This window comes from Myotis daubentonii, chromosome 8, assembly GCF_963259705.1.
Source record: "Myotis daubentonii chromosome 8, mMyoDau2.1, whole genome shotgun sequence".
Taxonomy (NCBI): domain Eukaryota; kingdom Metazoa; phylum Chordata; class Mammalia; order Chiroptera; family Vespertilionidae; genus Myotis; species Myotis daubentonii.
The window spans coordinates 5,235,547-5,262,367 of record NC_081847.1 but is presented as its reverse complement, the minus strand read 5'-3'; the positions used below and the strand labels follow the sequence as shown (position 1 = coordinate 5,262,367).

General features: G+C 59.1%; 1 protein-coding gene across 3 annotated transcripts in view; it reads left to right on the top strand.

Moving 5' to 3' along the window:
* The window catches only part of PHACTR3 (phosphatase and actin regulator 3), a 160,434-nt gene that overhangs the window by 91,950 nt on the left and 41,663 nt on the right, over positions 1 to 26,821 (top strand). For 2 of the 3 annotated variants that reach the window (XM_059705162.1, XM_059705163.1), the window contains exons 2-7: positions 2,518 to 2,679; positions 7,167 to 7,241; positions 16,212 to 16,373; positions 21,057 to 21,269; positions 24,213 to 24,387; positions 25,014 to 25,261. In XM_059705162.1, the coding sequence (XP_059561145.1) occupies positions 2,518 to 2,679; positions 7,167 to 7,241; positions 16,212 to 16,373; positions 21,057 to 21,269; positions 24,213 to 24,387; positions 25,014 to 25,261 (1,035 nt within the window). The remainder of the gene's footprint in view (positions 1 to 2,517; positions 2,680 to 7,166; positions 7,242 to 16,211; positions 16,374 to 21,056; positions 21,270 to 24,212; positions 24,388 to 25,013; positions 25,262 to 26,821) is intronic. The other variant, XM_059705165.1, reaches the window with a different exon arrangement.

The following is a 26,821-nucleotide window of genomic DNA, read 5'->3' as shown; positions in this document are numbered from 1 at the left end:
CACATGAACGAATCAGGCCTTTGGAACTGAAGGTCCCATGGCCCTCCTGAATGTGGAATCAAGTTCCAGCCCCTGCCTGCCTCCCCAGCTGCACGCAGGACCCTCGCGGCTGCATTCTTCCTCCAAGCGCTTGACCTCACCCTTCCTGTATCTGGTGACCTGGCCCAGGGTCTCAGCAATGCAGGTAGCAGGTGGGGTGGGATTTGTGGTCCGATCTGTGGTTTGTCCTTCGTGCTGCTCCTTTTCGCTTTGCCTACCAGGAAGCTCAGAGCTGCATGTGTGCCCGCCTTTGGTGCGGTGTGAGGTCTCTACCCCTGGCTGCGGCGGCCCCGTCCAAATCCCCTTTCTCCGGATTTCCTCGATGTTCATTTTACCTTGTTCGGCGTGTGTTTCTCGTACCTGCCCCCTCCTTGGTGGAACCAGGCGAGGTGGTATAAAGAAAGGGGTGCTAATGCCCTGTCATCCCCAGCTCATCTCTGGGGTCTTGTCTTTATCTACAAATGAGCCCCGGCTTGGGGAGACCTGGCCAGGTCTTTGCAGATTGCGCCCACATGCCTTCAGCCCGCCAGCGCTCCCGCAACGGGTGGTACTGGCCGCTCCGCTCCATCTGGTGCCTGTGGGCGCGGGAAGGAACGGCGCGGATCAGGGAATAAACTGCCTCCAGGAAAGGAGGACCGGCTGCATCCTGCACGCCTGGCGTGGAGCTGGGCAAGGATGGTGGGGGGGTCCTGCCTGGCGTGGAGCTGGGCAAGGAAGGCGGAGGGACCCTGCCCGGCACCCTCGGGTCCCCCTGGCTCCATCATCCCTCACCTGCATGTCCCAGGCTCCTGCTGGGTGAGGGTGTCGGGATCACAGCGGAAACAAGTGGAGAATGTCATTCCTTTGGTGCCTTCCTGGTTGCTGAGCCTGGAGGGAGAGGTGCTGAAATAAGACGCCCAAGTTTGTCCTGGATGAAATACCTCCCACCCAGCCAGGGTTGTTCTATGGACCAGCTGTGGCCGCAGCCCCCGCACACATGATTCATAAGAGAGAGAGAGAGAGAGAGAGAGAGAGAGAGAGAGAGAGAGAGAGAGAGAGAGAGAGAAAGAGAGAGAGAACACACCCGTGGCCTGGCCCGTCCTGGCTGGTGTCCCATCCTCAACCCCGCCCTGGGTGATCCATCGACGCGGTCACCCTAGGATCAGCTTAGAGACCCGAGAGGCGTCTCTGGGGTCAGGCCGCCCGGGCACACCTCTCCTCAGTGTTCCTCGATCCGTGAGTCGATACAATGGCTCCCTGCTCGGAGCCTCAGCGTGCTCGTGGGCGAAGTGGATGTAATAACAGTGTCTACCCTATAGACTCACAGTGCGAGTACAATACCCGCCCCATGAGGCATTGCGCTGGGCCCGACAGTGACGGTCCATCACGGGTCCCTGCCCCTCTGGCTGCAGGTGGCCTTGTTTAGCCGAGTGACCCGGGGGGTTAAATCTGAGAGCCTGCAGGGGCCTCAGGTCCTCGCAGGGGTTGGGGCAGCTTGGCATTGCTGTCTCAGTCCTGCCACAGCGACGCCTGAACTCGACTCGGCTCTGCCCATCGGCGGGTGCGTGAGCCACGGGCAGCACTGTGCCTTCAGAGGTCCGCCTTTCACCATTGCCTTAGTCCTGCTTTGTTTTCCGTTCTATCTGTTAAAAAAGTACGCCTCCCACACGGCCTGTGGGGAGCCCACGCCACCCTCTCTCCCAGTCCCCGCCCCCCCCCCCCGACTGTCCCTGAGCCACAGCAGGTGTCTGCTCACACCCTCTCCTTTATCTTCCCACGTCTGTGCATGGTTCACAGGAGGGACGATGACCTAGCTGCACCCTGTCCACGGGCATGTGGTGGCCACCAGTCTCCTGTGTGGCGGCAACGCCGTGCGCTTCCTCAGCCTGTCTCTCTGCTCCCTGCTGAGCGTGCCAGTCGCTTCGCTCTGTCCACTCCTGGACTTAGTCATTCTCTGCTGTCCACGAGGAGCATGGCCAGGCCTGAGCCAGGGCCGCGGCAGAGCTGGCGGGGGGGGGGGGGGGGGGGCGGAAGGGGGTGAGAGGGGGCGGGCGCCAGATCATTGCGGCTCCTTGGTGGCCGCGTGGGTCCCTTCAGGAGCTGGGGCCGGGGCTGGACCTCACCTGGGACAGGAGGAAGACAGACTTCCTGGGGAAGCCAGGCTCAGCTGAGCAGCTGACGGGCACAGAGCACAGAAGCAGCCGCAGGGCGAGAGGCATGAGTGGAGGGCGCGGCACAAGCAAAGGCCCTGGGGCGGGGAGGTTCTGCCTTGGAACTCGCTGTCTGCAGACTGCTGTGCTGCGGGCAGAGCCCGGCTAGGGCTTCCAGCGGGCTGTGGGAGGCCTGCAGGGGAGGGGCTCACAGAAGGGACATGAAACCCGCTCCCTGAGGGCCGGCCCGGGCCACCCGGGACACACTCGGCTCTGCAGAATCGCAGTGGCTCCTCAGGGAGTCACGTGGGGTTGGTGACCCCTGAGCCCCCTCGGTGTTGTCTTACAGATGAGATGGACCCCACGCCCCCAGTGCGCTCCGAATATCTGGTCTCAGGGATTCGCACACCCCCCGCCAGGAGGAACAGCAGGCTGGCCACCCTGGGCAGGATCTTCAAACCCTGGAAATGGAGGAAAAAGAAAAATGAAAAACTGAAGCAGACGACGTCCGGTGAGCCCGGGAACGTGGTGGTGTCACTGTTGCTGTGCTTTTTGTGGCCGATGTTGTCTCCCCAGCCCCACATGGGGCAGGCTGCCCGTGGCCTCTGACAGCCAGGAGCCGCTCAGCCTCCCTGGGTCGCTCCCTCCAGGGGGCCTTCAGGCCCACCTGCCTGCTGGGACAGGTCAGCACCATGACCCTCTTACCACCCAGACCCTAAGGGGCACACACGTCACCTGGGACCTTGTGAAAAGGCAGGGCCAGGCTGCACCGAGACCCTGGCTTGTCACCAGCTCTCCTGGCTGACCCCTCTCCCCCGAGGAACAGGCACCCGGCCCTCCTGCACGGGAACCCACTTTGACAACGCTGGGCCCGGGGTCCCCAGGAGCCCCCTGGAGATTTGGAGGGCGGGCCTCACCTCTGCGCTTCCTGAAGAGGCTCCCTGCAGGGGTACAGACTTCAGCACCACCTGTGGCCAGTGCTGTTGCTGCGACCTGCCCGTCTTAGGGAAGGACAGGCTCCGAGGGAGGACGCACTTGCGGGCCAGGCAGCCCGGAGTTCGGGGTGGCGGGGCGGGGGGGGGGGCTGGGAATAGCCCAGAGGCCCTGCTCAGTCCGGCCCCTGGACCACAGCGTATCCTTGGTGAAGGGACGGTCGGCCTTGAGAAGCAAACCCGGGGGAGACAGCGTCTCACACACAGGCCCTCGCTGGGCGCACCTCTCAGCTCTGCTGAGAACCATTAGTGAGCGGGTTGCTCCTGTGGAATCAGCTCTGGGCCTTGGGGACTTGCCTCTGCGGTTTCGGGGTCTCCATTTCCTTCCCAGGGCTCAGAGGCTGGCAGAGACAAAGCCAGTGGGGGGACTGCTCATAGTAGCAGTTGGTCCTCTCACCTTTTTATACTTTTTATGTAAACATTATTATTATTACTAGTGGCCCAGTGCACAAAATTCATGCACAGGGGTGGAAGATGTCCCTCAGCCCAGCCTGCACCCTCTCCAATCTGGGACCCCTCAGGGGATGTCTGACTGCCAATTTAGGCCCAATCCCACCCACAGGGATCCGGCCTAAATCAGCAGTCGGGCATCCCTCTCGCAATCCTGGACCACTGGCTCCTAACTGCTCACCTGCCTGCCAGCCTGCTCAGCCCCAAATGCCCCCCCGCTGGCCTTCTTGCCCCTAACTGCCCCCCCTTGCTGGCCTGATCACCCCCAACTGCCCCCCCCCACCCCCCGCTGGCCTGATCACCCATAACACCTTTGCCTCGGCCCTGCCACCATAGCTTTGTCTGGAAGGACATCCAGAAAGTCTCCTGGTCTAATTAGCATACTACCCTTTTATTAATATAGACTAGGGGCCTGGTGCACGAAATTCGTTCACTGGGTGTGGGGGCGGGGGGGGAGTGTCCCTCAGCCCAGCCTGCCCCCTCTCACATACTGGGAGCCCTCAGGCGTTGACCCCCATCACCCTCCAATCACAGGATTGGCCCCTTGCCCAGGCCTGACGCCTCTGGCCTAGGCGTCTGGCCCAGGCAGCGGGGACCTGCAGTGGCAGCGGGGGGTGCCGCGATCGCGCGGGCTCCGCCCCTGCCCCTGCAGGATGCCTCTGGCTGAGGTGTCCGGCCCGGGCAGCAGGGACCCACAGCTGCAGCGGCCCCGCGATCGTGGGCTTCACTTTAGGCCCAGGCAAGGGACCCCTAGCTCCTGGGACTGCCAGCTTCGACCGTGCCCAGCTCCCATCGCTCGCTCCACCCCTACTTCCTGCTATCACTGGCCAGGGCGGAAAAGGCACCTGATTCTCCGATCATGGCTCGGGGGCAGGGCAAAGGCGGCCCCAGGGCCGCCTTTGCCCTGCCCCCCAGCTCTTAGCTCCCCCCTGGGTTTCCAATCACTGTCAGTGGCAGGGGGCTTCTTCCTGCTTTCCCTTTCGCCTCCCTGCATTGTGCCTACATATGCAAATTAACCGCCATCTTGTTGACAGTTAACTGCCAATCTTGGCAGTTAATTTGCATATAGCCCTGATTAGCCAATGAAAAGGGTATCGTCGTACGCCAATTACCATTTTTCTCTTTTATTAGTGTTGACTAGTGGCCCGGTGCATAAAATTTGTGCATGGGGGTGGGGGGTGTCCCTCAGCCCAGCCTGCACCCTTTCCAATCTGGGACCCCTCGGGGGATGTCCAACTGCCTGTTTAATCAGGCCTAAACTGGCAGTCGGACATCCCTCTCGCAATCCAGGACTGTTGGCTCCTAACCACTCACCTGCCTGCCTGCCTGATCACCCCTGAACCACTCTGCCTGCTGGCCTGATTGCCACCAACCTCCCCCGCTGCTGGCCTGATCGCCCCTAACTGCCTCTTCCTTGGCCATGCCACCATGGCTTTGTCTGGAAGGACGTCTGGAAGCTCTCCCAGTCTAATTAGCATATTACCCTTTTATTAGTATAGATTATTATTGGTTTTGTTAATCTTCACCCAAGGATATTTTTTCCATTGATTTTCAGAGAGACTGGAAGGGAGAGAGGGAGAGACAGAGGCAGAAAGAGAAGCATTGATGTGAGAGAGACATATCGATTGGCTGCCTCCCCCATGTGCCCCGACCAGGACCTAGAATCAAACCTGAAGCCCAGTATGTGCCCTTGACCAGGAATCAAACCTAGACCCTTTGGTGTGTGGGGGCGAGGCTCTAACCACTGAGCAACCGGCCAGGGCTACATAATAATTTTTATTTATTTATTTTCTTTATTGATTAAGGTATTACATATGTGTCCTTTTTCCCCATTGCCCCCCTACATGATAATTTTTTTTAACCACCCATAAAGTTGATTGACGAGTTCTTCTTGTCCAGAATGAAAGCAACAGACACTGTTATTCAGCAAACCTGAGTGCAGGTACAAAGCAGCTGGTCAGCCGGGCGCGCCCACTTAGAGCTTCCCCTGATGTCCGGCACAGACCGGGAGCCATCATGACTCTGGCGGGGCCTCGCAGGGGCTGTGCAGCTGCTGGGGAGGAAGTGGGCAGGGTGGGCATTGCTGGGGGTGGGTGGCCTGAGAAGATGCAGGTGAGGAGGTGACATTGAGCTGAGACATAATTGGTCCCCTTGAGGAAGGCAGGGAAAAGCATTGTTACAGTGGGAACAGCCCATGCAAAGGCACTGAGTTGGGGAAGACATGTCCGTGCATCAGTGGAAGGCCTAGGGAACCAAAGCCAGGTGACCTCTGTGACCTCAGGGGAGCCCCGGACACTCTCTGGGTTGGATGGCCACAGCTGTGGGATTGGAGAGGTGAGCTGTGTGCTGTAAGGACTCCATGCCATGGGCCCTCAGCCAGCGGGAGAGGGGCCTGTGAGGTCATCGGGATGCTGAGTTTCCCTGCAAGGGCATGGAGGGGCTCCAGCTTAACCCTGCAGGACCCCACCTTCGAACAGGCGTTCCCCACCTTCAGGCCATTTGTCCAAGCATCTAGGGATCCCAGGAACGGGATGCATCCTGGTTCTGGTGGGCGGTGGTCCTCTGTCCTCCCCAACCCGCTGGTCCTCAGGCAGAGGCCTTGCCCGTGGTGCTCTGTGCCTGGCACACAGCAGATGCGAGGGAATGCTTTCTCAGTGGGAATCCATTGAGGAGCCTCATTTTCACTGCTGTGCCCTGAAGGGGGCTGAGTTGGTTCTGCTTCCCAGTGACACCCCACGCACTTGTTTAGCACCTGACACATAGTAGGTGCTCGGTCAGTAATTGCGAACAAATTAAATAACTTGGTTGTCGCGACCTCTGTGTCCACCACTGCTGGACTTCAAGCTCGGACAGGTGGCGGCTCTGTCCCCTGCAGCCAGCGCGGGCAGGGCTTGCACACGCGGGCGACCGGCCCTCTGCGGCCCAGGCTTCACCGCCGGCTCTGTCTGCGTCTTTTAAAGAGAGGGCCCGAGAATTACGTAGGTTTGTACTTGGAAACTGGGTGCAACTGTGGGCGATAGTATGCTGGACACTTAGAGAAAAGAAGGGAGCAGGTGGGTGAGTTGCTGAGTCTGTGCTCAGGCTGCAGGTGGGAAGGGCTCTCCCAAGGAGGAGCTGAGAGCTATGCGGGGGTCTGTGGAGGGGCCAGGTCTCCTCCTCCCTGTCGCCTGGTGGCTCTTTGGAAGCATAAGCTGGGTGCACGGGGAAGCTCTGGGGCAGCAGAGGCGGCCTGTGAGCAGAGAGTGGTCAAGGAGTGTTTCACTGACAGGAGGAACCGCAGGGAAGTGCCCCAGGGCATGGGGGCGGAGAGAAGAGGGCCCAGCCGGTTCACTGGGAGCATCTGGTGGACGGCAGAGTGGGCAGCGGGGGCCAGCTGAGAGAAGGGCGTCATGCCAGGCGTTGCTTCTCAGGTGCGACACTTGGCAGCCTGGTCAGTGAGAGCTTGGGGTTCCCAAACTGGGGGCCCAGGGGACCAGGCCCTCTTCCCCCACCTCCTGGGCCCCCTGTGTCTCCTGGAGGCCCCGCCCTGACTCACCGGCTGTTTGTGTCCCTGCAGCGCTGGAGAAGAAGGCCGGCCGGCAGGGTCGGGAGGAGCTCATCAAGACCGGGCTGCTGGAGATGGTGGCGCAGGGTGAGTGGGGGCAGGGCAGGGGGGGCAGGGTGAGTGGGGGCAGAGGGGGCAGGGTGAGTGGGGGGCAGGGTGAGTGGGGGCTGCTCGAGATGGTGGCGAAGGGTGAGTGGGGGCAGGGAGGGGCAGGGTAAGGGGGGGCAGGGTGAGTGGGGGCAGGGCAGGGGGGGCAGGGAAGGTGGGGGGCAGGGTGAGTGGGGGCAGGGCAGGTGGGGGCAGGGTGAGTGGGGGCAGGGTGAGGGGGACAGGATGAGTGGGGACAGGGTGAGTGGGGGACAAGGTGAGTGGGGGCAGGGCAGGTGGGGGGGCAGGGTAACTGGGGGCAGGGTAAGTGGCAGTGCTGAGCCCAGGAACACAGAAGTGGGCGCCTCTAGTGGGCCCAGGAAGCCCGTCGGGTGGAGTGGAAATTGGAGCAGTCTGGTGTCCTCCTGTGGCTGCTGGACCCGAGTGGGCTCCATGGCTGCAGGATTCCCGGAGTCCGGACCCACGGGTCAGCCCCAGGCCTCTGAGAGCTGCGGGGAGTTTGAGGCCCCGCCCCCAGGCACAGCTAAGAGCAGCCCCTCCCCTGGGAGGCTGAGGCTCCCCGATGAGCGGTGGGGTTAGCTGTGGCTCCTCCCTGAAGGGGTAGCGGTGGCTCTGTTACTTCATGTTCACATTTGATCCTTGACTCAGGCGAGTTGTTTTTACTGCCACCTACCACTGCCGCTAGCATTGTGACCCCCCTGACGGTACGCCCGGTGCTGCGCTGGGCGGTGGGCCGCCTTATCCCTTTGGTACTCGCAGCATCCTGGGCCGGTGCGTCCTCCCCGGCGTGCAGGTAGCACTGAGGGGTCCGGAGGCGGCCGCCAGGGTCATGCCGCCGCAGGGCCCAGACGCCGTCAGCCCCGGTCTGGGGGCCTTCATCGTGGGAGAGTCTATGTGGCCGCCTGTGTTTGCGTCTTTGAGAAACATCGGTCATTATGGATAGCTCCGTTCATCCATGGGATCCCGCGTTCCTAGTCTTCCTCTCTCTGTGACACCAGAAGGCCTGAGGCCCCGGACGGGGGTCCCTGGTCCTCTGACACCCCTGGGCTCAGGGAGGGGTCGCACACCTCATTCTCAGGAGCTGGGCGCTCTCTGTCCTGACCGAAGGAGCCTGGCCTCGGTGGGGTAAGTGGGGGGTCCTATCAAAACTCCTCTCCCCGCTGGTCGTCACTTTAGATTCAAAAATGGAAGTGTTCTGATGATGTGTTTCCGAGCAAACCCACCTGGGCACATACGTGGCAGCGGTCCTCAGACTTGCACGTGAAAGGAAAGCTGTTCTGACTTAGACCTGCAGGGACGGCACCGCTGAGCGAGGCATTGGGACTGTTTTCATCTGATGGGACAGAGCAAGGCAGTTTGAATGTGTGGCCAACAAGCCTTACTTCAGATCTTGGAGAAGTGAAAATCCTATGTAATAAGGAGGGAATATGCTAATTGACCCTCATGCTATCACAAAGATGGCGGCGCCCACAGCCAATAAGGAGGGAATATGCTAATTGACTGCCACACCCTCAAAGATGTTGGCACCCACAGCCAATAAGGAGGGAATATGCTAATTGACTGCCCCGCCCTCAAAGATAGCGGCCCCCACAGCCAATAAGGAGGGAATATGCTAATTGACTGCCACACCCTCAAAGATGTTGGCACCCACAGCCAATAAGGAGGGAATATGATAATTGACTGCCACACCCTCAAAGATGTTGGCACCCACAGCCAATAAGGAGGGAATATGCTAATTGACTGCCACACCCTCAAAGATGTTGGCACCCACAGCCAATAAGGAGGGAATATGCTAATTGACTGCCACACCCTCAAAGATGTTGGCACCCACAGCCAATAAGGAGGGAATATGCTAATTGACTGTCCCGCCCTCAAAGATGTTGGCACCCACAGCCAATAAGGAGGGAATATGCTAATTGACTGCCATACCCTCAAAGATGTTGGCACCCACAGCCAATAAGGAGGGAATATGCTAATTGACTGTCCCGCCCTCAAAGATGTTGGCATCCATAGCCAATAAGGAGGGAATATGCTAATTGACTGCCACACCCTCAAAGATGTTGGCACCCACAGCCAATAAGGAGGGAATATGCTAATTGACTGCCACACCCTCAAAGATGTTGGCACCCACAGCCAATAAGGAGGGAATATGCTAATTGACTGCCATACCCTCAAAGATGGCAGCGCCCACAGACACAAGATGGTGGCACCCAGTCCCCTCAGCCCCGCGGGCCCAGCCTTGCACACATCTGTCTCTGGAGTCCCCCAGTCCCCTCAGCCCCCCAGTGCCCAGAGCTGCCCGAGGCTCAGGTAACCAGGGCCGCCTGAGGCTTGTGCTTCTGGCCATGGCAGCAGCAGAGGTGTGATGGGGCCATTGCCTTCCCCTGATCGCTGGGTCGCCTCCCGCCCCTGAGACTCCCGGACTGTGAGAGGGGGCAGGCCGGCTGAGGGACCACCCCCCTCCAGTGCATGAATTTTCATGCACCGGGCCTCTAGGTAAAACAGAATTAAGGCCTATTTATCAGTTATACAATGTGGCTGCTGGCGAATGAAGACTAGATACACATGTGTGTTGTTGCCTCCTGGAAGGAAAAGGGAGGGGATGAGGAGGAAAGAACGTCTAGAGGGCAGCTTGCCACTCCTAAACACCGAGTCTGGTGACCATTTTGCTTGACGGCTAAAAACAGACTCGATGGGGCTGACTGTGGCGGCAGCCAAAGTGTCGGGGTGACTGCCGCGTGGTGTTGCGCGGAGGAGGCGCTCCTGGCCTCGTGGATGTGTTGTGTCCCCTCCAGCTCCATTGGGCCGGCAACCTTTCCCACGGAGGATCCAGTAGCAGAGTTCAGGCTCTGGGGCCGTGGGCCAGAGGGCAACTGCTGACGGCACTGAAAGGCAGAAGCCAGTGATGTGTCTCAGCGAAGGCCTAACTGCCAGGACTCCCTTATTTGTGGACTTTGAAATTTGAATTTTCTATAGCTCATGTACTACTCTATTTCTTTATTTTTATTTTTAATCCTCACCTGAGTGAGAGAGAAACATTGGTGTGAGAGAGCCACATCGATTGGCTGCCTCCCACATGTGCCCCCTGCCCCGGACCAGGGTCAGGGATCGAACCTGCAACCCAGGTATGTGCCCTTGACTGGGAATCAAACCCACGACCCTTTGGTTCATGGGCCAGTGCTGTAACCACTGAGCAACCGGCCAGGGCTACTATATTTCTTGTTATTTTTTCAACCATGTGAAGGCGAGGAGTCCCCTCTTTGCTCAGGCATGGAGCAGGTGTGGGCTGGACTCGGGCCCAGGTGCAGGCAAGCACAGCCCAGTCTTCCTCTCTCGGGAGTGATTATGGAGCAGGAACTAGAGGGGCCTGTGACACCATCTCTTGCCTCGGGAGTTGAAACTGCATTTTTACAGCATTTCAGAGAGGGGCACCTGCTATGTGCAGCGGCATGCCCGCTGCCGAGGGCACAGGTGAGCCCGCACCATCCTCCCAGAGCTCAGAGCCTGGGGAGAAACAGCCCGTGTTGGTAACTCGGCCCAGGTGTCGGGAACCAGGAAGGGCTGTGAGAGCCGCTTTGTAAAATGCCTGCCATGTCCAAGCCACCACTGAGGTGAGTGTGGTGAGGGCAGGCACGTGGCCTAGGAGAGTGTGAGGGCCCCGGCCGGCTGGTTCTCCATGCGCTGCGCACGAGGGTGACCGGGCAGCTCGGAACTGAAGTGCTGTGGGGCGGCTGCCATGCATCGTAAGCCGCCTGGCACTGTCGGCCGAGATTGAGGACCTGAGACCCAGGGGGAAGGGGAGGGGGAGGGGGAGGAGGGGGGGGCAGAGGTGTCTTTACCCAGAGGAGCAGGGCCCGTGGTGGGAAGAAGCAGGCGCCCCGTGAAGGAAACTGGAGAAGGTGGGTGGGTGCAGTGAGGTCAGAAACGGGAAAGGGAAGGCGGTCTGAGTCCAGTAGATAATTGTATCTCCTCTGCCCCTTCTCTCTCTCACGGTCAGAGTCAAGACAATTCGAGTCCCCAGGCAGCGGCGGGGCTGGGGGACAGGCACCTCCAAGCCTCAGTGGGTGCAGGGCAGCCGTGGGCGGGGGTGACCTACAGCGAGACTGTCCCAGGCGCTCCCTCTGGAAGGGGCGTGGTCAGGGAGGGAGTGGAGGCTCTCTCAGCCTCTCCTGGCCGCAGGTGGTGACAGGGCCTGGGGACAGGTATGCAGCAGGTGCCTGGGGTTGGCACCTCGCCCTGTTCTTTCTGTTGTCACCTGCTCAGAAAATGCCTTTTCTCACTGGGGGTGGAGTCAAGCTCGGCCAGGCCCTGTGCACCCCTAATTCTTGCTGATGTTGGGGTGACGGCTCCTGCTGGGTTGTAGGATTCTGTGGCATCTCCCTGAGCCCAGAATGGTGGGCGGTGAGCACCAAAGCTCCCTGAGTGGGAACCCCAAGTGGGAAGGCAGCACCCCCTCCTCTTCCTCGGGTGCAGCTGTGGTGTGAGTACCTGCCCCCCCAGGAAGCAGCTATAGTTTCCTGGGTTTGGGTTAAGGGGTCGCTCATTGGCGAGCACCTGCTCCTAACCAGGAGAACATTCCTGCAGCCAGGAGCACCCCCTGTGGCCCTGCGCTGCCACCAGGACTCCGCACAGGGCTGGTGCCTGAGTGGCTGAGTGGGTGACAGTGATGGAGGGGCCCAGAGAAGTCCCCACAGGCTCAGGCCACAGACCCTCTCAGAGCTGCCTGGAGCCCTTAGCAGCTCGAGAACTCATACTTAAGCTTCGAAGGCCTGGAAGGGAGGACCCTGTGCCCTGCACATGTGCACATGCACGCATACTGTGTGCGCACACACATGCATGCACACACATGGTGTGTTACCACATGCAGTGCACGCACAGTGAACATGTGCATGCACACATATGGTACGCACATGCACGTGTTACACACATGATGCGCGCACACGCATGGTGCACACATGTGGCGTGCGTGGGCGTACAGTACATGCATGTATGACATGCATGTGGTGCATGCACACGTGTCACATGCATTCAGTGCGCACCGTGATCATCAACATGTGGTGCATGCACGCATATGGTACACACACGGTGCACATGGACATACAGTACATGCACACATGTGGCACATACATGGGGTGCACTTACACAGACACACGTGTCCCCCACATGCACATGATACCACCCACGCACCCCCCACATGCCCCCACGCACACCTGCCCCCACACCTGGTGCACACACAGGCATAAGTCAATCTGGAGTTTGCCCACACAGCAGTCACCAGCGCAACAGTGGGAGCCGACCCTGGAGACGTGTCCAGGACACAGTCCGCCTTCCACACTCACGGGGGTGGGGTGGTTTTATGATATTGCTCACCCTGTGTGTGACCCCTCTGGTCCCTGTGCTCTGGCTCCTGGACGTCAGGTGACCCTCTGAGCCCAGGCGGGGCCACCTGTGCGCCTGTGGAACAGATGAGATGGGACTGGGTCTGTGTGGGGAGGGAGGAGGTGACTTTTTTCTCTCTCTTCACTGCTGTGGCTGTTCTTCTCTGCCACATATTGCCATGAGGGCCGACCAGCCTCCCAGCCCCTCCACCGGGCCCCACCCAAATGCTGGGTGTGAGGACAGGAGCCCATACGTGTCTCCACGCCAGACACTGCGTGTTCCCGGGTCACTGTCCTCCATCTTCCTGTTCACGTCCACGTGGCATTTTCTTAAATAACTTAAGCAGCTTCGTACTCCATGGTGGGCTGTGAGAGGAGCTGCCACCCCCGCTGCGCTCACGACCCGAGACGCGCGGCCCTTTCCTCGGGACATGGGCAGGGCAGCGGGTCTGTCTGGAACACCAGGGCCAATGTGAGCATGTGTGTGCTCTCGGAGTGGGTGCTTGCCTGCACACATGTGTGCACATGTGCACTTGTGTGGGTGTGCTTATGTGCATGTGTGTGCAGGCATGTTCCCTCTGTCTGGCTCCTCTGGATGACACAGGCTTGGCCTCGTGCTCCCCTCTGTGGCCCTCAGAAGGGAAAGGGCGGCGATGGAAATGGGGCCGGAGAGGGCCGCCCACAGCTCCCCTACCCCAGCCAGTGTTTCCTAGCAACCGCCCTGCCACCAGGGCTATTTTGGGAACTGAAACTGTTCATTGAACAAGATGCTGAGCTGCAGCTCAGAGCCTGCTGGAAGCGGGGGCAGCCGGGCCTGCATGCTGGTGGCAGCTCCGCTGAGGCCTACGGAGGCCGAGACCGTGGCGCCCCCCGGGCCAGTGTTCTGACCGGCTTATCACTGATGTTGATGAGGAGGGAGAGGGGTCATTGTGACAACAGCACAACAGTGGTGGCAGCAAATGGCCGCGCCTTCTAAAACTGGTGTCCGTGTCTGGAAGCGGTGGTGGCAGCCCCACAGGAAGCACGAGGCCTGGGGAGCCGGGGCTGGCGATGCCGTGCGCGTCTCAGCCGCACTCCCTCGCTTGGTGCTGCTGTCATTCTCTTCCTCACAAGGCCCAACCGAGCGAGCAAGCCAGCGGTGAGGCGGTCACAACTGTGTGTCAGGCATGACAAGCCAGTCCTGAGAGGGGCGAGGAACGAGTTTTGAGCCTGTGACATCAAATTTTGTCCACTAGGCAAGAGACCTGTTGGCGCTTGTCTGGGTCAGAGGTCAGTGGCAAGCTCTAGTTGTGGTCACAAACCATAGCCTGTTTTTATAAGGCCCTGAGTGGAGAATGGTTTTTAAACTTAAAGGATTTTTGTAAAAATCAAGGAAGAAAATGCAGCATGGACCATATGGCATATGGCCCACAGTCTAAACGATTGTCCCTTTCTAGGAAAAGCTTGCCGGCCCCTGGCCTGGACCCCGGTCAGGCGACATGGCTGTGCAGTGTGAGCTTTCTAGTCCAAATCTGCAGACTCCCCCCTCCCCCAGGAGACAGGTGTGCCGCGGAGGGGATGTGATGAGCCGTGTCGCAGCTCAGATCCCTCGTGCGCTGCATGCATGGGTCTGGCCAGTGCCCTGGGCACGGGGCGGGCCCTGTAAGGGAGTCTATTGTTATCACCTGGGCACGTGGACCTTGGCCTAGTGACCAGACCCTCACCACCTCCTCCCCATCGAACACTCTCATCATCACCCGTGGTGTGGCTCGGTTGGAGTATCATCCTGTGCAACGAGAGGTCGTGGGTTCCATTCCCCACCAGGGACAAACCTAGATTTCGGGTTTGCTCCCCGGTCAGGGCTTGTACAGGAGGCAACCGGTTGATGTGTCTCTCTCACATCGATGTTTCCCCCACACCCCTAAAATTAACAAAAACATATCCTCGAATGAGGATTTTTTTAAAAACCCTCATCAACAGTGATAATGGCAATTGCTGGCAGCCTGCAGGATGCTCTCGAGTCCCAGTCCAGGCCGACGTCCCTGCCCTCACCCTGCTGCCTCCGGGCGGCGCGAACCTGTGCAGGTCACGCTGCCGCTCTGCACTGCGATGGCCTGATGGCACGGCTATGGGGACGAGGGGGTCCTACGGGGACTGTGGTGTGTGTCTCAGAAGGGGCATGTTTTCAGCTGCCGAGTCTCCCAGCCTGGACTGCTACCTGTGGCTGTGGGACCAGGACCAGTTACTATGCTCCTGAGCGCCGGGCCCCTCATCAGTAAGATGTGACCCTGAAGGGCCAGGGGTCAGATCCTCAAAGGCTCCACAGCTGAGCCCCAAGCAAGGGTGCCCAGGACCTCCTCTCATCCCTGCTAGGTGCCTGGTGTCATCCTTCTGGGACCCCTGCTCTGTGATGCTCCTGGTTCTTGGCAGCCCCCCCATTCCTGGGCTCTTGAGCCTCAGAGTGTGAGTTAAAGGGGTAAGGGTCACGGCTTATTGCTCTCTGCCCTCCTGGGGCCGCCTGGTGCCGGACACACAGTGGGTACTGAGAAACATTGTGTAGTGGAGACCCATGGGGCAGGGGTGCGGGGGTGAATCTGTTCCTGTAGCCACAATGTCACCTAACAAACAACCCCAGACCTTGGGGCATTTGTTGTCACCTGTCTGGGTTGACCTTGGCTGGCAGGATGGAGGCAGCTCAGGCCCACCCCCCCAGCCGCAGGTCTCCCAGCGCTAGCCAGGTGTGTCCTCGAGGTGGGCCCAGTACAAGGAGCAGCAGGCAGGAGTGCGCATGGCTCTTGAGGCCGCTGTTGTGTCAAACCTGCTGGTGTCCCACGGACCAAAGCAAGCCACAGGGCAGAGTCCAGGGTCAGGGGGGAGGCATCCAAAGGTGCAGATATGGGTGGGGGTCATTGTCCAGTCTCCACCGGTGTCGGAGTGAGAGGGCACGGCAGGTTGCAGAGGCTGAGGGGTGTCGCGATGCTCGGTGCTGCCTTAGGAAGACAGGGTGTGCGCAGGGACTCTGGGCCCAGGCAGGCACATGCCCAGCAAGGCTTTGGCAGGGATAACGCTGCAGAGCTCTGGCCAGAGTTGCTAAGTGGTTAGAGCATCGACACTAAATGGTCGCTGGTTTGATTCCAGGTCAAGGATACATACCTCGATTATGGGTTCCCACCCTGCCCCCATTCAGGCATGCGCAGGGGGCCACCAGTTGATGTGTCTCCCTCACATCAATGTTTCTATCTCCCTCCCTCCCTTCTACTCTCTGATAAAAAGCAATGGAAAAAATATCCTCAGGTGAGGATTAACCAGAAAACATATAGAGCATGCAGGGAGGGAGGACAGGCTAGGCCAGCCGTGGGCAAACTACGGCCCGCGGGCCGGATCCGGCCCGTTTGAAATGAATAAAACTATTGAAAAAAAAGACCGTACCCTTTTATGTAATGATGTTTACTTTGAATTTATATTAGTTCACACAAACACTCCATCCATGCTTTTGTTCCGGCCCTCCGGTCCAGTTTAAGAACCCATTGTGGCCCTCAAGTCAAAAAGTTTGCTCACCCCTGGGCTAGGCTAACAGTGCATCTCCTTGCAGATGCTGAAAGCAGAATGGGCCACCGAGCCACACAGAGTGAGCCGTCCACTCCCAAGCAGCAGTTTCCAGAAGATGCCCAGCCAGGAACCCCCTCGGCCACCGGGACGGACCAGGCTTCCCTGGAGGAGCCGCTGTCCTCAGACTCCCTCTCAGAGGATGCAGGTACCAGCTGGAGACCGTGTGGGGTGGAGCTGCTCCCAGGATGGCCATTGGCCTGGGTGGCAACTGGGGTCCCCGGCCTGGGCCTGGGCTCCATCAGGAGCTATCCTCGAGGCACAACCGCGGCCCGGCTCGAGCTCCGCCACACTCTGCCATGCGGTTGGGTTTAAATGTTTGCCGGAGCATTTTCAGACTGTGTTCTCCCAAGTCCGGCATAGCCGGTAAATGGAAGTGCTCACATGCTCGCAGGTGGCCCCCATGCACCTTCCTCTGGACACCTTTGCTTCTTCACTGGGAACTTTAGGAAATTTTCCCCAAGGAGCCAGTGTCCAGTGGGAGCGACGTCATTGAGCCCACGACCATAGGGCAGAACGGAGGTGGAGGGGCCCACAGCATCCTCCACAGGTTGTAGCCTCCACAGAGCCTGCCTCTGTCAGAGACGGGACTTCAGTGCCCGCCGCGTGGTGCCCTGGCAGGGTGGCTGCTGGTGAAGCCCAGCATGCCAGCTCCTCCAATGGGGAGGTGCTTCTCGCCACTTCTCCGCCAGGTGTGCTTGTTGCACTGCTCCAAGCTTCATTGGTTCCCTCTGTTACAGGGACTAATGTTGGGGCCTGTGTCAGGTGGAAGGACTCTGGTGTTATACACACATGGTGGCAGGAACTGTGCTGATTGCTGGAGATGGTGGTGGTGGTAGTGACAGCGGCGGTGATGGTGGCGGTGATGGTGGTGATGGTGCTGGTGGTAGTGGTGGTGGTGATGGCAGTGATGGTGATTGTGGTGGTGATGGCGGTGAGATGGTGGTGATGGCGGTGATGGTGATAGTGATGGCAGTGATGGTGATTGTGGTGGTGATGGCGGTGAGATGGTGGTGATGGCGGTGATGGTGATGGTGATGGCAGTGATGGTGATGGCAGTGATGGTGCTGGTGGTAGTGGTGGTGGTGATGGTGGTGAGATGGTGGTGACGGTGATGGCAGTGATGGTGATGGTGATGGTGATGGTGATGGCAGTGATGGTGATGGTGATGGTGATGGCAGTGATGGTGATGGTGGTGGTGGTGGTGGTGATGGTGATGATGGTGGTGGTGGTAGTGGTGGGGGTGATGGCAGTGATGGTGATTATGGTGGTGATGGTGGTGAGATGGTGGTGATGATGGTGATGGTGATGGTGATGGCGGTGATGGTGATGGTGATGGTGATGGCAGTGATGGTGATGGTGGTGGTGGTGGTGGTGGTGGTGATGGTGATGATGGTGCTGGTGGTAGTGGTGGGGGTGATGGCAGTGATGGTGATTGTGGTGGTGATGGTGGTGAGATGGTGGTGATGGCGGTGATGGTGATGGTGATGGTGATGGCAGTGATGGTGATGGTGGTGGTGGTGGTGACTGCGGTGATGGTTGTAGTGGTGATGATCACTGGTTTAATTGAATAGACTGGGTCATTGGCAGCTGAGAAAGGAGAGACAAAGGGGATGATGGAGGGGAAGGCAAGCATGAACCCAGCAAAGACACCTGTGGGTGCTTTGAGGTGACCAGCCCCTGCTCTCTGACCTCTTAGCAGTGTTTGTAGAGATGTCTCCCAGGAGACTGCACTGTGGAGCAGGAAGCCTGTTCCTCGGTACAGCTTCAGCTGTAAACATGGCAGGCACCGTGTGAGGGCTGGAGCTTCAACTGTGTCCCTGCGGTTGTGGGATGTTGGAAGTCCAGGCCACGAGGACAGGCTCACCAGGGTTTTTGTGGATGGCGAGGTCTTCTGCTTCACAGCTGGGCGAGCATCTGTCCTCGGCTGCCTCCTCCTGCCCAATGAGGCTCTCCCTGTGCTTCTCCCCATGGCCCCACCCACAGCGTCCCTTCAGCCTTTGTAGGCACCTGCCAAGAGGGGCTGGTTGTGCCTCTCCAGTTTCACCCTGACGTGGGGAAACAATGAGTTTGGGGTCTGAAGAGTCATGGCTGGTGGGACACCCTGGCCCCTCCTGCAGAGGCCCTTTGGGCACCGGGGTCCTGCCATCCCCCAGGCACCAGCCTTCAGTCAGGGTGGAGGTTGGTGGGATTCCCGTGGCCTAACTCAGCGTTGCCCTCGGCCACTGAGCCTGCTGCTCTGCTAGGCAGCTGCCCGGCCTGCTGCCGGCACCCGGCGCTCCTCTGTGGCAGGGTCTTCCTGCTTGTTGGGCTCTGAGGAATGTGCCGGCTCCCATCAAGGCCTGTTAGCCCCAGGCGCTCTTGCTGTCCAGATGGTTCGGGCATGGATTTCAGAGCAGACTTGGTTTGTTGAGCACAAATTTGTTCCTAAGAATCTTTTTGTGGGAGGGACATGCTATTGAGTCTGGGTCATCCTCCCAGGGTGATGGGAGAAGGGTTGCATCTGTGGCTTCATGGCTAGATCTGAGCCCTGCACTGGGGTTTGCTGAGTGTTCGGTGGGTGTGCAGCTCCCTCTGCTGGCCAGGGCAGGACAGAGACAGCCCTGAGGGAGGCTTCCCCAAATCAGAATACCCAGAGCTCTATCTTCTAAGGTATTTTCCCCCCATACTTGAGATTTGAAGGGGTGTTAACATTTCAGTTTCGACAAGATTCCCAACTATCATGGTAGCTACACACACTCTCACAGGCGATGCAGAGGAAGATGCAGGCTGAGAGAGGAGGAGAGGCAAGCCCCTCAGACAGGTCGGGGATCACGGGGTCTCTGTGCAGTGAGTGTAGACTAGGTTTGTGGAGAGGCATTGGAGGAGGACTTTGAGCGTTGCTGGTGTGTGGAGCCCCAGGGCCTTCTGAGCAGAAGGAGGGTGGCATTCCACCTCTGCTCGTGGGGTGGGACACCTCTGTGGAGCCGTTAGAAACCTGCCCTCTGAGGCAGAGCCCAGGCTGCCTTCTGCAGTCGGGGAGGAGGGGGGGCCCTTCTCAGGTTGTGCTCCGAGGCCAGTGGGAGGGCCGGCCCTTCTGGCAACGTCTCCATTTCCACAAGCTTCACAAGAGAAAGGGCCTGGCCTGAGAATTTGCCACTTCCAACACGGACATTAAAATAATAGAAATGGTGTTAAGTAATGGGATCCATGGGACATAACACGCATGCTCCCAGTGTCTGTGGACGTTCCCTAAGGGCAGGGATCCCACCCCGTCCGCAGCACGTGCTTTCAGCACCGCGGACAGCACCCCACCCGCGCCTGCCTGCCTGCCTGAGGAGGTCCCATGGATGGGTGGATGGGTGGGCCCACTCTGATTATAGGGTTCATTCTGAAAGGTTGTTCCCGGATGTTAGTATCCTCAGGTGGTTGTAAAAACGAAACAGCCAGGGCCTTGCACAGGCCTGGGCACCTGGGGTCCGAGGGGGGTACAGGAGGTTGACTCTCACATCAGGGAGGGAGGAAGGGAGGGAGGAAGGGGTGCAGGGACAGTAGATTTATGTTTGAGACAGGATTGCTCCTGTCTGATGGCCTCAGTTTCCCCTGTAAACCTGGAGGTGAGGCTGCATGGCAGGAGGGAGGTGGGAAACTGGAGCAGGAAAAAGCCAGGAGAGGTGTGAAGCAGTGACTGAGGGTGGAGGCTGAGCTGCGTGCGGGGTTGGGGGGAGGTCCTGGGGCAGCTGGGGCTGGGCCTTCTGTGGCACCTCCACAGGGGTGGGATCACGGAGGCTCCATCCAGAGATGGGGCTCTTCCAGATTTAAATGGAAAGGAAGTCAGGCAGAGGACCTGGGGGTGTGGGTGAGAGCCTTGCTGTGGTGGATGGTGGAAATTGAGCTGTATGGAGAGGGTGGAAGGGGGAGGGTTGATGGGTTGGGAGAAAGCAGGGAGCATGGTACTCAAGGGAGTTGGGGGGGTCCCTCCTGGGGGAGCCTGGATATGCAGGTGGAAGAAGAGGATGGGCGGGGTCTGGGCAGGCTGACCTTCCCCATCACTCACCTGGCTGGTGTGCCAGGGGGCAGGCCTGCTGAAAGCCAGACCTGAGAAGTCAGTAGCTGCTAAATTTGAGCATCTGCAACGTGAAGGCACACGTCACCTCTTTTATTGTTATTATTTATTTTCTTATTTATTTTAACTATATTTTTATTGATTTCAGAGAGAAAGGGAGCGGGAAAGAGCAACAGAAACATGAATGATGAGAGAGAGTCACTGATCGGCTGCCTCCTGCACGCCCCCTACTGGGGATCGAGCCCGCAACCTTGGGCATGCGACCGGAATCGAACCCGAGACCCTTCAGTCTGCAAGCCAACACTCTATCCATTGAGCAAAACCAGCTAGGGCCTGTCATCTCTTGTTTAAACATCACAGCTGTCTTTTGAGGGAACCCCGTTATTAGTTTGATGTCATGCGCGGGTAAATGAGGCACAGCGAGGCTTAGTAACTGATCTAAAGTCACAGAGGAAGTGCAGGGTCAGCTGCAGCTCAGGCGTGTCTGATCCCAAAACCTGTGACTGTGACCTCCCCGCCCTCCTTCCCCCAGGCCAGGTAGGAGCTTTGGCACCACCCAGTGAGTGAAAAGGGAACTGAGCCACTCACACTCGAAATGATTTCCTCCTCTCTGCTTCTGACAGCTCTATTGATAGTTGAACTCACAGGAGGTCAAGTGTGTACGTGAAGTGGCCCCTGTGGCTTCTGCTCCCTGTCGCAGTCCCACCCACCCCTTGCTGCCCTCGCTCACCGTCACCAGTCGGAGGGACCATGGTTTGTGAACTCTCTGTTTTGTCTTTGAATCAGCCAAGACGCCCTCAGCATCCAGAGGTGAAGAAGCAGACCCCACCAGCAGCCTTCCACCTACCACGGATGAGTCCTCTCAAGCCTTAGCTGGGTCCGACTCCCTGGACAGTCCTCCCAGAACCCTGGAGAGATCCGTGGGCCAGCTCCCCAGTCCCCCGCTGCTGGCCATCCCACTGCCCAAGGCAGGCTCCAAAGCCACAAAAAATGCCACAGGTGGGTCCTAACGCATTGTCCGTCCACCCGTCCATCTCCCTTCCTTCCATCCATCCATCCTGATGGGGATCCCTCTGGGGGTTGCTTATGCATTTGGGCTCTGAGCAGGTCCAGGGAGCAGAGCTGGGGCAGGAGGGCTGTTCTTACTTAGCAAGGACCTCTAGTTGTCAGAAGCAGACCACTCAGGACCCCTCTAGCAGGCAGTGCAGTCCCCTTGCAGTGGGCTGAGGTCTTCTGAGTGCAGGAGACAAAGCTCGCCCCCAGACGAGGTCTTTCTGTCTGTCTGGGTGTCCAAGTGTCTGCCCTGTGTTTCTCTCTCTTCCTCTCTCTCCCTTCCCTCCTCCTCTTTCTGCTCCCTTCCTCCTCTTTCCGCTCCCCTCCTCCTCTCTCCCCTCCCCTTCCCCTCTCTCTCAATCTCTCTCACTGTCTCTGTTCTTCTGTTTCACTGATTATCTCTCCCTCCTGTGAGCTCTGTCCTGGAAGGCAGGTTAGGGTGGTGGTCAGAGGGAAGCATGGTCGGACAGAGGCCCCAGGCCTCCCGTCTGCAGCGTTGGCTGCGCCGGCTGAGCAAGTCCAGGTAGCTGACACATTTCCTCTCCAAGCTGGTGCGTCTCTTGGGCCATAATTGCTGGAACAGGGGCGGCGCTGATCTCGGGAAGGGCAGGCCCTTCCTAGGAGGGGTCGCTTTAGGAGCGAGTCCTGCCAGGCGGCCTTGAGGACAGAGATGGCAGATGACAGCAGAGAGGCCAGAGGTCTGCTCCCAGGCCTTGACCTCCACCTGTAATACGACCGCTTACCGTGTGTGGGTGCACCAGCCCAGGCACCCAAGGACCCCAAGGGCACACAGCCTTGAGTGGAGGAAACAGAGGCTCAGGCACTCCAGCAGCTTGTCCAGGTCCCCCAGCTAATGGAGACTCGAGCCGTTTAGGGCCAAAGCTCAGACCCTCCACACGCCCCCCACCCCCACCCCCTGCTTTCCCTGCTAGAATGTTCTTTCCTCTCACTTCACCAGGTCAGTGCATCCCTGTCCCCTCTTCCAGGAGCCTGTCCTGACCACAGCCCTCAGGCGGGCGCGCGGTGCTCTCAGCATTTACCCTGTCAGTTCACCTTGTATAGAAGAGCACCCGGGGCATAAATCAGATATGTCACCCGGTCACCCACAGATACGGGGACTGGAACAGGAGCGGAAGGGACAGGAGGGTGGCCACAGAGCTGGGTCCTGGCGCTCTCACAGCTGAGGGACATTTGGGAGAGCGTCTTCATGTTCTCCACGGTCCTTTTCCCTTTTCTTTGGGGAAACTTGGCTTCATCCTGTGAACTCCAGGTGGCAGCAGGGCAGAGAAAGACCCTCATCTGGGCTTACCTGGCACAGGGGACAGCACACAAGCCAGTCCCCTGGGCTCTCTCTGGCCTGAGACCCAGCAGCCTGTCCAGGACTGCCGGGGTCCAACCCCAGCAGGTCCAGGGGTCCCCAAAGGTGTGGACGGAGTCGGCGAAGATGGAATGATACGGAGACAGTGTTCAGTTGATCAGCAGCCTAGCCAGGATCTCCAGCCAAGTTCTGGTCTGGATCTCCAGAGAGGTTCTGCTTCGGATCTCCAGCGAGGTTCTGTAGCCATGTTCCCTCGCTAGGTTCTCCAGCCAGGTTCTGTCCAGGCTCTCCAGTCAGGTTCAGTGTCCAGGTTCTAGTCAGGTTCTCCTGCCAATCTCTGTAGTCAGGTTCAGTCCAGGATCCCTTGCCATGTTCTCCCGCTAGGCTCTGTCTCTAGGCTCCGAGGCCAGTCCCTCTCCAGGATCCTCCGGCATGCTCTCTCCAGCGAAGTTCTTCTGTCTCTAGGCTCCGTGTAGGTTTTGTCTTCTTGATTCTGTTCTAAGTTCTGAGTGTTTCTGTCTTGTTACAACTGTATTTATACCAGTTGATTCAATCCTATCAATCTCTATTACAAAGGTTAGGGCGTTTCTTATCTCCATTCCAGGGAGAAAAGATTATGTAGTTTAAGCATGATTGTTCGTAGTTAAAGGGATTAATTACCCGCCTGGCACTTAGTTGAGGGGTTTTATTCCCTCCCTAACTTCAGGGGAAAATCCCTACCTGGGGATTCAACCTTTCTCGGAGAGGTGACTTTGGTTAAAACACAGCACCAAGAAGGTGAGCAAACATATTAAGAACCGTATGCCATATATGCCAGGTCCCTTGAAACAGCAAGGATGGACCGGCTCCCGGCACAGGACATCCTCACCTGCCCCAGATCCCACTTCGGATGTGCTGTGCTGGGCTTATACGGTGTTTGATATTTTTTAAAAAATGGGTTGCCAACATTTAAAACATATTAAAGTCTATTGAAGTATTAGCTATTAGTATGTATAAACACAGAGGAGAATTTTCACCTGTAGTCCAAATTCCTGGCTTTTTTTGAGAAGTTCGTATGTGGCAGCCCCGAGCCGCAGCAGCCCCCTTAAGCTGGACCCGCTCTCCTGTTAGCCACAGTCCCCACCCTCCCTCTGTATGAATTGCCCCTTGACTGGCCTGGACCCTGGAGATGCATGACCTACCCCTCAGGCAAGCTTTCCTGCCCCGGCCCAGCGGGTGACGGTCAGCTCCTTGTATGGGGTCCTGTGGCCTCAACTACACCTGGGTCACCTGCCAGGTTCCCTTCCCAGTCCCCACCACCTCCTGAAGGTGCCCGACCTGGAGTTGGCTTCTGGGCCTCAGTTTCTCACCTGAGAGAGAGGTGGTGAAAGGTCCCCTGGGAAGGCACAGCTCGGCCGGCGGCATTGCTCTGTGTGGCTCTAGTGGACAGTGGGGCACGGGCACCAGGGGGACCCCCAGCCACGCCGGCATGGGCAGGCTCACCCAGCAGGGACCTGCGTCCTCTCTGCTCCTTGGCTCCTGTCGCCTCCCTGCCCGTGAACTCAGCTTCTCCTTGGCCTCTCACTCCCCAGGCCAGGCTGTGCTCCTCCAGGACTCCAGCGGGAAGAACACTGACCCTCCCCCCCGAGGACAGCTTCCCACGCCCACAGGGTCTCCGCATCCCACCACCATCCACCGGCCGCTGCCCCCCAGCCGCGTGATCGAGGAGCTGCACCGGGCACTGGCCACCAAGCACCGTCAGGACAGGTAGGCCCTGCCTTGGCCGAGGGACCTGTGTGCCAAATTCCCCGCTGGCCGCTTGTGGGGCGCACCTGGGAGGTCTCCGGGCTGGCTCACTGCTCTGTGTCACCATCTTGAAGTTCTCACTAGTTTTTTTGGCAAAGAGCCGGCATTTGCATTTGCACCCAGCTCTGCGGCTGGTTTGTGGCTGGTCTTGGTCACGCTCTGTGAGGGGTCCCAGGTGGCTCCCGAGGCTCACCCTGGTCTTGATCTCCCGAGGTTTGTCGCATGTGAAGGAGAATCAAGTTGTTTGCGGGCAACGTGGGCAATGGGCCCCCCAGGGCTTGGCGGGAACGCCAGACACCGTGCCCTTCTCGCTTCTCAGAAGCCTTGGCCTGAGCACTTGCTGTGGGCGGTGAGGCAGGTTTTGTTACACGCGTGACTGCTGCTCATGTTCTCAGCGGCCCCTGCCGCGGACTCAGTGCCGTGTGTGCACGCCTCTCGCTTCTGGTCCTGTGAGTTCGGGACAGAAGCCGAGACATCGCTCTGGTACTGGGTCATTACGGTGCCCAGACAAGCACCCCTGCCCGTCCACTTTGCAGCTTTCCCAGGTGAAGAGACAGCGTCTGACCTGAACTGCCTTTCTGATTCAGTTTTCAAGGGAGGGACAGCAAAGGGTCCCCGAAGAAGCGGGTGGACGTCCGCCTGTCGCGAGCATCCAGCATGGAGCGGGCCAAGGAGCGGGAGGAGGCCTGGAGCGTGGAAGGCGCCTCAGAGGGCAAGTGGGCGGCAGCCAAGGTGTCGGAGGAGAACAAGGAGAACTTGCTGGTGCACTCGGAGCTCCAGGACGACCTGCTCCTGTACCAGGACGAAGAGGTGCTGAACGACTCCATCATCTCCGGTGAGCGGGTCCTGCCGGGCCAGTCCCACGAGGCCGTGTCACTGGGCACAGAGCCTGAGCGTGGGGTGGCGCTCCTGCCACAGCCCGAGGAGGACAGGGCGGGTCTGTACCTGTGAGGGCGGGAGGGAGCCCCCTCCAAAGACGAGCAAGGGGGGTACAGACGGGCTCAGGCACCGAGACGTGAGTGGGCTGGTTTTGTTTTGATAATTGCATGTTCGCGTGTGCGAGGAAAGATAGCTGCGCCTCGGCCGGCGGCATTGACGGGACAGCGGGCACGGGTTGTGCTCAGGAGTCCGGGTTGGGGAAGGGAGCAAAGTGCTAACGGAAAGCGAGATGAGACCTACGGGGAGGAGGAGAGGGGAGAGGGATTGGTTCCAGTGTCAACGAAACAGTGTCTGCGTGACAGCCCGCACCCTGGAAGTCCAGCTCTATCAGCCTGCACAGTGTTCAGGGTCAAGGTCACGGTGGCTGCTCTGTCCTACCCTGGAGACTGGGGACTTGGGGAGACAGCTCTGTAGACACCCCTTTGATGGGGGGGGGAGGCGGTGCCCAGGCCAGGGCAGGCCGGCTGAGCGGCACTGTCGCTGCGGAGGGTCCAGGGTGGCCTGGCTGCAGGCCTTCCAGGTGGGTGACGGCTCTTTAGTGACATATCATCGTTCTTCCTAGAAGCACCTCCTGGTGAGGTCGCAGCCGTGGATAGAGGTGGGGCTCTCGGCAGTGGGGCCCGTGGCCGGACTCAGGGGGACCAGCCCCCGGGGCCCTGGCAGGTCCCAGTCTCCCCGCGTCCTCGTGACCGGCTTACCCTGGGCTCCAGGACGGCACTGGCATGTCCCTCAGAGCTCCAACACGAGTTTTTGCCATCATCTCACTAGTTGCCCGTCTCTCCACTAACGTATCAGTTCCTGAGCATTTCCGTTACCTCACATATGCGTCTGACCGTTGTCCACACAAGGGCAGTGCCTACGTGCTCCCCTGGTCCTCACAGGGCCTGGGTCCAAGTTAGAGTCGGCAAGCAGCCGCTGGCCAGTGGCTCTGCATGCTGCCTGAGCACCCACGGGTCCCGGTCACTCCTCCAAACCTGGACTGTGCCCTGCCCCTGGGAACAGGGACATGGTGCCTGCAAAGCAGGGCTATTGTGGCCCCCGGAGCCCTCATCCCGGTGTCATGAGAAGATGAGCCGTGTCTCCAGGGCGCGTCCAACTTGAGTCTCCTGGGCTTGTCTCCTACAACCTGGTGTTTTTAAGTGAACACGGGTTCATGGTCTGACAAGGGTGCAGGGAGGGTCGGCTGGTTCTAGAAGCACCACTGTGGCTGCCATGCCCTGCTCACTGCTGCTGACTGTGCCAGCCAACTCCCAGCAGAGTCTCCGCCAACAGGGCCTCCTGTGGGCACCCGGGTCCAGGCTCACGGTCAAGGCTCACGCTCAGCCCTAAGAACAACGTGCAGAGAGCTGGGCCCGCTGCGCGTCAGGCCTGCTGTGAGTCCTGCCGTCTCACCTGAGCTCCGACTGCCGTCCGGAACGTGGGTCCCTGAGCCCCTGCGGCCGAGCCAGCACGCAGG